Raw genomic sequence first — 11,810 nt, 5'->3', positions numbered from 1 at the left:
ACCAAGGCACGAGTCCATGGCACACTGTCCCGCATCATGGCCCTCACAGTGGCCCTCAGCGGGTGCCCGGGGTTGAGAATAAGGGCAGGGCAAGCGGGTAGTGACATTTCCCCGCCTCTGGTGACTCATGGCTCAGGCACTTACAGAGCCAACAATGTGTCTTTGTACTCGTAGATCTCAATGGATTTCTCTTTCATGGTCTTGTCTAGTTGGCTTTTGAGCCCATGTAAAGCCTACAAATCCTGAAATAATGAATCACGCAATTTGTCTTGCACCTGGTACAAAGAAAACGCCTCCCTTTGTGGGGATTGAACCTGACATCTGCTGGTTTTGCTGCATGCCCTCTTGCCTTTATTAAAAAAAAAAAAAATCCAGCCATTATTTGTGTCCTCCCCTGCCAGTCAAGGTTGTAGAGCCTTCTATCATAGTTCCTGCCAACTGTTTTTTTTTTTTTTTCTAGGCTGAGTCAGTGAGACAGCATGAAGGACTGGAAAGTGAAACTTGGCTGGCTGTTGAATGCTCTGGAGCTAATCCCCCGTGTCACTGTATTTACACCCGTGGATAACCCTGGAGTAGCAGCTGAGTGCTCTAAGAGGCTCCTGGGAATCCCATTCACCTCTCATATTTTGGCACAAAAACAAGCACTCGATTACAAAACCCAGGTGTGATAACGGCAGGGGACAGGACCAAGAGCGTGTGATGGCAGGCTGCCACCGTGCAGCACAGGCGTGAGTTTGCAGTGTCCCAGCAGTGTGGCACCAGGGCACAACTGATGTGGCACGTACGACACGTCACTACCAGGCACGGCCAATGCTGCCTGCGAGAGGGGCAGGGCTGGCACCGATAGGATCTGCTGGGACAACCCCACGTACAGCCAGGTGGCGAGGGAATGGGGAAAGAGCCAGGCCCAGCAGGACTCAGCCATGCGTTATTTAACCTTAACTGCAGTGAGAACTCCACCTGCACAGCTCCTGCTCTGGGTTTGTCCCCAACACATCATCCTTCGTGACAAAGCACAAGGACAGAGGGAAGAAGGTGATAGATAATAATCCATTGTGTCTGGGCTTCTGCAACAAATTTGACTTTGTATCCCATGATACTGATTTCAAAACAGCATGGTATGGACATGAAATGGTTCCAGAATAAGGAACAAAGGCTGTATTTCTGGCCACCAGGTTTTTCAGGGCCCCAATAACTCAGTGAAGGTGTTAAGGAGAATAGTGGCCAAGCCTCTGGCCAAAAGCTGTCTGTGCAGGTGGTGGTGAGGAGTTAAATGTGGTTTCTATCATCTGCCACACTGATGAGACAGATAAGCACGTCACACCTGTTGTGGCAGCACATGGAGAACAACATTTCTAAATGGGGAGGGTGCAGAAATGAATACTGGAAGAGCTGAAGAAAAGTGCCTTAAGTGATGGCAATGAAGAATGTGAGCGGTCCAATCTATTTAACTCTGTCTCTGTGCTCAGAGGGACTACAGTTACAGCACTTAGCGAAAGGGGAATGTGTAGGTGACTTGAAGCATTGGAGAAAAAGGGAAAGCTTGTAGCTGGAAGTTTAAGCCAGATCTACTTACCCTGGAAGTCGAGCAGACCCGGGACAAAGAAAGTGACTTATGTGAATTCGAGGTCTTCTGGGAGATGTGCTTCATTCAGAGACACACAGTGAGCAGTAGGGTTTGCCCAAGTGGGTTCTTCCCACCTCAGCCCCATGGGAGAAGCACCTCTGGCAGCAGGGACCCATCCTCACTGCACACCTGCATGTGCTGCTCCATTCTCACACGGGTGAACCCTGTGGCTGCAGCAATCTGCAGGGCTGCTGCCCCGCTGTCCTGGACCCACACCCTCCTACCCCTCCGTGCTGGCTGCCCAGGGCCTCCCCTTGTGAGGGCACAGCCCAGGGGGTGCAAAATGTCCGGGTGGAGAAGGGCCAGTCACTAGCTCCTGGAGCAGAGCTGGTGTGCCCAGAAGGACTACCAGGTTTTTATCCTCCCTTGAATTTCTCCAGGCCTCTGTTTATGGGATGGTGCTCAGAGATTGGCCTTAATCCAGGAGAAGGCACAGTGATGAATGCTTGGGAAGTTACTCAGAGCTCCAGTCTGTACTCATGAAGCCACAGATACTGCTGGAGCTCTGAATCTCTCCATCCTCTCTCCATCACAGGATTTGCCTCCCTCAGGTGGCCCCTTGTTAAAGCATTGGGAGTTTTTACTGTTCTCCCCTTCTACCTGCCCTACGCCATGCTGATCCCTGGGGCACAGTGCTCATCCTGGCCTCTTGCACCTCTGGAGCTCTTTAGTTTTCAGCATTTCCCTTGCTACTGCCACTCAGAAATGCCTGGCGCCTGTTTCTCCCTCATTTGCTGGCACAGCAAATGCATTTGCCAAATAGCATTTCCTGGTCTTATGAACTCAGCCAGAGAACAAGGAAAAAAAAAAGAAAAAAAAAAAAAAAAAAAAAGAGAGAGATAAGACCTGCTTTCCCAGACATGTCTCTTTTTATTAAATCACATCTTAAAACCTAGAAACATTCATGTATTTGAAACCTGATTATCATACACAAAGCAGCAGATAGTCTCAGAGAAACATGTTAACAGTGGCAGCAGAGATGGCAAAGGTCTCCTGCATCGCAGCCAGGACTGCCCCATGCCCAGACACCACAGAGCCAGCCAGAAACTGCGTCTAGAATGGGGCAGTTCCTCGGAGTAACTTTCTTCTGCCCTCTCCAAGCAGCCAGCGTGCTGGTGCAGGGCCCACTGAGAACTCAAAAGTTACAATCCTCATGTACAAACCTCTCCATTCAGACAGTTTTTGCCTCAAACCAGCACATCTGAAGCTCAGCTCTCCAGCCTAGAGGCTCTCTGGGGGCCGACATTTCCAGCCCCTCGTGCACCTGTCCTGTTTGGCTGCCAGCTGAGCTGGGACATGAGGGCTGCTCGGACACAGCGGGGAAGTTTCTTGTGGAGCTTTGCCTGGGGCGGTGCAGAGGAGCACAGATGAACTCATCCGTGTTTCACTGCTCCTACACGCCTTGGTTTTGAAAGCAGCAGGGTGCTGTCAGCTCCCTCTGAACTCGGGTGAAAGCAAACGCAGCTAGACCACAGAGTGTTTCATCTGCACAGGGTTTGTCAAATGGTCAATTACTATTCGTACTCGAGGTTGTTTTTTCCCCCATTACTTTGGCAGCCACTCTTATTTCTTTCCTTTTCTCATTTGGATGAACATAATTTGCTGAAGTATCTCAGAATTTAAGAGCACTGCAGGATACAAAGTATCCTTCTCCATATCTTCAAAGCCTGCATGCTTACCTTTCCCACTCATTGCTCACATATTTGGATTTCCGTTCAGAAAACCGATGAGCAGCCTTCACCAGCAGCTCTGCAATAACAAAGTGAGGGCTTGCAGCTGGGCAAAGGAACTGGAAATGAAAACTGGTATCTGAACTCAGTGGAAACAGTGAAGATATTAAAAGCACGCTGACCTCCCAGCCTTGCGAGTACAGTTTTTGCTGCGGCTGTCGCCTGACATCACAACTGAAGTCACCCAGTTCCAGGAATAGTGTTGGTCAGAAACAACAGGAAACGCACAGCGGAAAAACTACAGCCCCTTCTTGCTTATTTGGGTATGACTCCAACCCATTTCCCTGGGATGTGGCACGCAAAGCTCACTCGGTTTCTTCAGTATCCCCACCTCAACACCTAATAAAGCAACGTCTCATTTAGCAAGTGGAGCAAGGGAAGCAGGATCCATACTCAAAGCACCTTGCTTTGCTGTACATATTTGAGATGTTTTTAGGGCATTTCAAATGTCAGGGCAAAGATACCTGCCACTTCCCTTGAATTCCCAGCTCTGCACCAGCAGGACCTTCTAGTGGAGACTATACCAGTACAACTGAGTTTTAGCACTTAAAACAACAACAACAACAAAACAAACAAACAAAAACACTCAAATAAAATAACCTCCCACTTTCTGTTGAAGCTTTTTGAATGCCACCTGCATGCAGGTGCGCTGGTTCTGAGCCAGGGCCAGTGTGACCGCGGCAGCGAGCGGTCCCTGGCCAGTTGCCACAGCCTTCTTGGCACTGCTGCAATTCCACTTGAAACACTCCATGTAAGAAACACTCCACGTGTACAAGGCACCACATCCATGCACAGCCACCAGAGGAAGACGACATTCAGAGACACAAAAACCCCACTGACACCAGGGAGCAGGGGAGGTGCAGTGCTAGCAGGTTATTGCCGTACACACTCGATGACTCAAAAGAAGGGTTACACTGCTAGGAAGGATAAAAGCTGGGCTTTGTTGGCTGTTTGAGGGTCTCTAGGAGTACATCTAGGGCCACTACTGCTTTGATCAACCATCAGCTCATCTGAATGCTGCAATAAGAAAGACCAGGGTGACTACTTTTAAGGATACTCTAAAAGCAATACAGTAACGTGAGAAATTACTAGGTCATGTTAGTTCTTTAAAGTTTACTAAACATTTACAGAAAATGCAATTTAGATTCCCTTCCGGTGGATTATTTACATTTAACGTGCATAATTTTGTTACTTCCAGTCTTCCAAGTTTTCCACACTGATTTGGCAGTATGTTGGGCAGAATTTATTTTTGAAACGAAGCAGCTATCGCTGAGATTGTAGATAGACAGCCAACTCTGATATCTTATTGATTACCTGGGAGTAATGACAATTACAGTCAGGTTCATAGCCATTAAACCACCCCTTTACTCACAGCTCCAGTAAACAATTATTACTACAAGCTGACTTCTCATCAAGGCCATAAAAGTTTCTAGTTGACTTTGGCTTGTATTTCCACAATGGAGAAATAAAAAAACAGTTCCATGAAAGACATAGAAAGCCACAGACATTCTGTGATCAGTGGGACAAGATACAGGATCACACTTTTTTAAAATTTTTTATTTTTTTACAGATGGTTTGGAAAATGGTATTGCCGCTCAATATCCCTGGGGAGGATATCTGTTTGGCATCCTGCAGGATGGTGTCTGTATCACTGGTTTCAGGGAATGTTATGGCAAAACCACGAGTATGGAGTGATTCAGCTGAACGTGTACCTGCAAATCTGCTTCCTGCTCCTGGCAGTGTGGTTGGGTTGCTTGGGGAAGGATGACACAGTCCAGCACATCCTCTGATGTTCTGGCAACTCATGCCAATTGCCAACAGCCTTGGAAGGATATATTTTTAATCATAGTGACATATCACATCCTGGACCATTAGTAATGTATGTGTCACTTTCAAACTGGGTTTTGATGGGTTGAATGTTTACATGGACACAAAGAAAGCAGAGCGAGCCTGTTGTTCCACCTCCTGGCGGGGCTGGGGTTAAGGGCAGACTCCCCTTTCCAGGTCCCACCAGGATATGTAAAATCAGCACTTCCCTCTTTCAGCTAGCCCCGATTGTGTTGCCTGAAGGTGGTGAAGCAACATTTGCAGCCACTTTGCCAGCAGAGCCCTGGAAACAGGAACTCCCAGCCACAGGTCACTAACACAGTCGGGTCCTGAAACAACAGCAGCTATTTGCAAAATGGATGCATGCCAAGAGCTGGAGAGACGCTAACACCACATGGACAACAACGGTGACATTGCCTTATGCTTTCCTGCGTGTGGCAGAACGAGCGAGAGCAACTGAGGAGGAAAGTCTTCCCCAGAGCACGGGGAATGTGACCGTGTGTGAAGAGATGGTGTGAAAGCACGTACATGCATGCTGTCCAGAAGCTACTGGAGCAGGAAACCTGTGCCGAGCTTCAGACTAGTCCAGGCTGGGAAATAAAGAACAAATTCATTTCCAGAGTCCCCTCAGCAAAGCAGTGCTCCTTGGAGGCAGAGCAGAGCTCCCCAAGGCCATGAGACGTGGCTCAAGCTGCTCCTGGGGCACTTGGAGGTGGGTAGGTCCCACAGTTACGCACAGCAGAGTCCTCACACAGGGACAGGGAGGGTTGGCTGGCTGCCTGTCAGATGTTTCACTAAAGCTACAAGGATTTTTCTGTTTCTGTTTACTTAACACAGTAAAGGGCTGATCTACCAATTCCTGTTTCCCATCCCAGGCCTGGAGGTCAGCTGCAAAGGGAAGCTGGTGGCTGCAGCATGAGGAGGGGTGCCAAAAGCTGTATTAGTTTTCCTCTGTCCCCCAGGTAACTGAATTTTCTTCTTTCCTTTAATTCCCAGCCAATGGAGGTGAAAAGAGAAAAGCCTCTCTAGGAAACTTTGTATAAAACAAGTGCCACTTCCAAAAAGATGCCCCCCCCCCCCCCCAGGCTCTACAGCAGAGTGAATGTTCTCTGCAGGCACCACACCCTCAGCAGCTGCTTCCAGTGCATGAGCCTGGCCGAGGAGCACCAGACTGGGCAGCTGATGCACTTGGAGCTTCCCCTTCTCCTTTCCTGGAAGCAATGATCCCAGCCCAGGGCACTGCAACTAGCAGAGCCCTCTGCTGATGTTCATCAGGCCGGGAGAAGCATTAGAGGTGATATCCTGCACTGCCTCACAGAAAGAAGAGCAGAAGCTCTCATACATGGTTGGGGTGAAACAATTTAGCTATCCCAATTTAATCTACTTCTCTCGAGGTTAAACTGGTGTCCCTGTTTCTCCTGCCCTTGCTAAGAGCAAATCCAGACTGCCCAGGAGCTGCAGTAACACCAGGCAGCCCCCCCATGATGGGGCAGCGCATAACGGTGCAGAGCCCAAAGCGAAAGGGCTGCTGATCCTCTAACAGGGACGGTTATGATGAGCTCACCTGCTCAACCACAAACTGCTCACTCGAATTATCCTTATTAGAGGTAAGCTCCAATTTAGACAGCAATTACTGTGTGTGAGCAAACCTGTTTTAGGGCTTCCGACAGTCACATCTGAACAGCAGATAGCTCAAAGCTGGAAAAGCATGAAGAGGTGGAAGGACAAATTGTCCAGTGTGCTCAGCAGCCACAGTTCCCCCAGGCAGAGCACCCTGCGGACAAGCTGAGCCTTGCAGGCACTGCTGGGGGCTGCCCTGAACAGAAACCACTGCACAGGCACACGGCGTGCAAGAACAGGCACCTGACCTCTGCAGAGGGGATGTGCTGGCTGTGCCGTGCCGTGCACTGACGGCAACTGCACACAGAGGTCATCTTTTACAGGCTGGTCCAACTGAGGAAGTTATAGGCTCTATTTTTAACACTACGGTTTAAATACTTACAATTTTTTTTTCAGCCTGTCCTCTGCTGATCCCTTCCTTCCCCAACAGACACTTGAAAATTTCAACAAGTTAAAGGGGAAGAATTCTTTTTTTCCTCTTTTTCAAAAACGGTTAACACTTCAATGACACTATTTGCACAGAAGACTTTAAACACCAAAATTCTATTGTCTTTCCCGTCACAGCTTTTAGAGCATTTAATCTCTTTAGTTAAATGAATGCTACAAAGGAAATAATACGCTCATGTCATAAACATCACAAACTATGTGGGATATAGATCTTTGGAAAAGAGAGAAATGCATTAATTGTTTGTCATTATACTTGTACTACAGTCAACTGCACCAGTAAAACAGTCGTAGTGTTCATTCAGACATACATCTTCCTACAGAAGTTATGCAACTGTACAATCTACCCTTCTACATTGCAACCCAAGTTCTACAAGTGGTCAATGATAATAGATATACACTAGTTCTACAGATAAATCACTGAAGTGGATATATAAATGGGCCCTTTCAGAGTTATAGAAGATTCTCAATAGTTCCACAATGCTACATTCATGCTACCAAGTTCACTGAATTGGGATTTTACTTCAGAAAAGAAAGAGGAAGAACAATTTGTTTGTCTCCAGTTAGGAGCATAACCACAGGAGGTAAAAGGGTCAGAAAGGGAGAGAGTTTTAGAAAGGGAGAGAGCTTTGTTTCAGCATTTTCATCCTGCCACTACCATCTCTAAACAACACATGACTTTTCTTTCTGGTACCCACAGCTCCCACCTCTCACAAGCACAGCTGCTGGTGGAAGCTACCATGCTAAATAACAGAAAATCGGCTTCTTTTTTTTTTTTATAATATCTGTCATTTTCTTCCCAAAATCATAGGCCTCTGCTCACTATTCCCTTCGCTACAGATCTGGAAAGCATTAGTCCAGCCAGGGATGGGGTGCAGGTACCAGCCCTCCCCATCACCACGCCGGCTCAGCAGGCGCGGGGCAGCCTCCTAACAGCTCCTAACCAGAGGGGGAGGAATAACTCACAGCTATTTGGTTCAACGTGTTACTTCCAATGGCTCCAGCCTCTCTCTCCACCTATTCCTCTCCTTACTTACCATATGTACAACGTTTCTTCAAAAGCTTTGCTATAAAACTGCTATAAATGTACAGGGTTCAGCAGTTCTAGCCAGGGACCTGCTCCCCAAAATTACAACCACAGACATGTCACAGAGGGAAGGAGTACTCTACAGGTCAGAACAACTAGTTCTTTTCGTAAGTATTTAAAACAAGATTTGTACATGTATTTGCCATCACTTCACAATGTAATAATTTAGATAGCAGGAAATGAGGAAAACAAGGTAATCCTTCCCTGTTATTCCCCAGTACATTTCACTTATATAAGAAATAAATTGTATAATCTCCCAGAACAGCTAGAGTGACCAACACAGACTAAGTAGTATTTATCCTCTGAACAGGAGAGTTGCAGATGAAACAAAACAAAACAAAACAAAACCCATCCCAAAACAGAAATCAACCCCCACCCTAAACAAACAAGAAGTAAATATATTCCAAAATATATCCTCAAATATCAAGTACAAATCTGGGTTCTCAAACCACACCTGCTTTGACAAAGCTCTGTGTTTACTTTGTCCTACACAGGAAGGGATGTGAGCAGCTCAGACCAACAAACAGGTCTTAATAGCATTGAAAAAAGAGGTGATCTATGCACAAACAACTTGCAATCAAGTGAACATAGGGAAGATTCAAACTCATGCTACAAACCCGGGCTGTATTCTTCAAGAAGCATTTCTTCCAAATGCCTCAGTCTCCTTGGAGGATTTCCGGTGGTCAAGTAACCTCGCTGTTCAACACAGCAGACTAGAAAGAGAACTCATCTCTCAACACGTAGCAAAACACCGGCATGAACAAGTAATTACCATGGCTATTAATTTCTAATTCATTTTTATACCATAGAGAACCTGACCGAGGTTTCCCAGTCAGACACTGTATTCCTAACCTAAAATATTTCAGCAAAACTAAAGTCACATAGTTTTGCAAGCAGCAAAATAGAAGTAACGAAGTTGTGGCTAACTGGAGGAGAAATATACATTCGTGAGAGCACATACAATTAGTGCAACACAGCTACTCTGAAAGTAACAAACCAAACCAGATTAATCAATGCAGCAGACATGCAGGGTCTGCTAAGTTATGTTAAAACCATGTTTGCTGGTGATTAAATATGTCTACAGAAGATATATTACCATTTTGAATATATTTTCAAGCAGACCAAAAATACCTCATCTATTGGTTACTGGTGTGTTATTTTTAACTAATTAAATATTGGGAGAGATTTTACCCCCCTCTCTATAAAAATTGCACTTATTTTCTATTAAACAAAACGAAAAGAGTTAGACTTCAATTCTATATTCCAGTATATATTCACATTGAAACTGGATCATCTTCATCTAAGCTTGCAGGAGTAGGTGTAGCAGTCCTTGCTCTCCGAGATCCCCAAGCACAGAAGGTCCCATCAGTACCAAACCCTCCCTCCTCTGTGCTCTGGTCACTTCCTCATTGTAGTGCATGGGTAATTTATTTTATTTTTTTGTAAGAAAACCTGAGCTTTAAAAGTCTTTAAAAGGACCTGGAATCAAATCTGGCCCATTCTGACCCAAAACAGCTCAGTTCTGCAAGGAACTCCATCCTGTCCTCATTTCACACAGCTCCTCCTGAGACACCACGGCTCTGACCTGAGGCGAGTGAGGTGTCAAACCCTTTCCCTCCAGTCTCTCTTGACCCAGGAGACTTTCCTCCCGATACACTTCTGATTGCTCCTTCTTCCCTCCCTTTAGCACTGCTGCCTCCTGTAGGGCTTTGAAGGGCTCCCTGTGCCAATAAAAAAGTCTCTCTGCAATAAGCATGACTTCTTGGACACTGGTGATCAACTTCTTCTTGCAAAGTCTTCTCCAGCTCATAAAATGTCATCGTAATCCAAAAGTTTAGAGTGCTGGCGGGTCTTCCAGAGGCGGTAAAGGCGGAAGTCAAAGTAAGTCTCAATCATTTGCTTACCTAGGAGAAATGAGATGAAGCAGAGGAGTTACACCCTGCAGCACAGGAGAGACAAGACAGGCCACAGCACCAAACACCAAAATGCCTACAGGTAGGGGCGTAAGAACCTGTCTACATGCCTCATTTGGAGAATACTGACATGCAGCATGTACCCAGGGCATGTGAAGGTGCCCATGAGAAGCAAATGTCTTTTTAGAAATCCTCAAACCCTGAAAGGCTCTTCATAATCCCCTAGAAAGGTCTGTCCATGGAGGCGGGAGCTGAACACAAAGTCTGGCTCCAGACTTTGACCTCTGCAGTGACTGCAGAAGGGGGGACTGTAGTGTATCAGACAACAGCTTCAACAGCCTGCACGAGGCAACATTGCACAGAGAATTTACAATATTACAAATCAAGATTAAACTCATTGTACAAACGTGTGGGAAACACTAAAACAATTCACATTGAAAATTCAAAAATTTGTGTTTTTTTTTCCTTTTTTTTTTTTTTTCAGGGAGATGGGGAGGGTGAGAATTAACATTAACAAGCTGTCCTGCATGATGTCCTGCAGATTTGTCTCTTCTCACAGCAATAAGCTCAACAGCACACTCTAATACAATTTCTGCACCACTGGCACCACTGATTGAAGGTGTGCTTGTAGGGAGGGGGCCTCACAAGGCACTTGCAGGCTGAACAGCACACACAGTGTTGGCGCTGGAGGCAACGACTACATTTGAAAACACAAGGGACATACAGCCCTGGACTCAGGGCTCAGGGAAGAGATTTTCACTTTTGAGGCCTGATTAAGATTAGTTTCAGATGACTTTGAGAAGGATTAAGGAGGTTACACTATTAGCGTGTCCCAGATTGATCAACAGGATAAATTCAGACGTAGTCTTCAGCCCAACCTCCTGGAAGATCAACTGCTTAAATGTATGTGCGCAGACTCCACAGCCTTGCCTGCTGGGTTGTGTATAAAACCAGGAATTTCCCTGCAAGTTGCTTCTTGGTATACATGTACAATCATGTTTGCTGTGGGATCTGTGCAACCAAACCTCAGCAGGACACACAGAGAATACTGCACAGCACTAACATGCTCAGCTACTGTACATTCCTATGGGTGGTAAGTGGGAGTTATGAATAACCTGTCAGTGCTGATGCCAGCTGTGAGCAGCACGGGAAGGATCCACGTGCAGCAGCTGAGTGCCGCATGTTTTCATCAGAGAGAAAGTACCAAGGACTATGGCAAAGATAAATTAACAAGGGCAACTTCAGAATAAGTCAACTACATGTCACTTGTGAAACTGTACCCGTACTTGCATTAACCAAAGCAGGAAAAAACGCCATAGCCCTTGAAATATCTTAAACTAGAAGAAAAAACAAACAAACAAACAAACAAAACAATAAAGTGGAATGAGATGTGGAAAGGCTATAATGGGCTCCATCCAAGTCACCTGTCGATGAGACAACCTGCTTGGCACTAGTGGTGTGAGTCCTCTGGAGAAGAAACCCCTGCACACACTTGGTTACAGAAAAGGTTCTGCTTGTACGTACTTCTCTCCCAAGGACTTCACATGCCCTAGTGAAATGAT

General features: G+C 46.2%; 1 protein-coding gene across 6 annotated transcripts in view; it reads right to left on the bottom strand.

Annotated features, from left to right (window-relative positions):
• Window positions 1-8,713: 8,713 nt before the first annotated feature.
• NSMF (NMDA receptor synaptonuclear signaling and neuronal migration factor) overlaps window positions 8,714-11,810 on the bottom strand; it is a 43,708-nt gene continuing 40,611 nt past the window's right edge. For all 6 annotated transcript variants that reach the window (XM_084299310.1, XM_084299314.1, XM_084299313.1 and 3 more), the window contains one exon: window positions 8,714-10,239. In XM_084299310.1, the coding sequence (XP_084155436.1) occupies window positions 10,142-10,239 (98 nt within the window). In that variant the 3' untranslated portion in view covers window positions 8,714-10,141. The remainder of the gene's footprint in view (window positions 10,240-11,810) is intronic.

The sequence above is a fragment of the Netta rufina genome (assembly GCF_964035555.1).
Source record: "Netta rufina genome assembly, chromosome: 20".
In the NCBI taxonomy this organism is placed as follows: domain Eukaryota; kingdom Metazoa; phylum Chordata; class Aves; order Anseriformes; family Anatidae; genus Netta; species Netta rufina.
The sequence above is the reverse complement of the archived record's forward strand: the minus strand, read 5'-3'. Positions and strand labels throughout refer to the sequence as shown.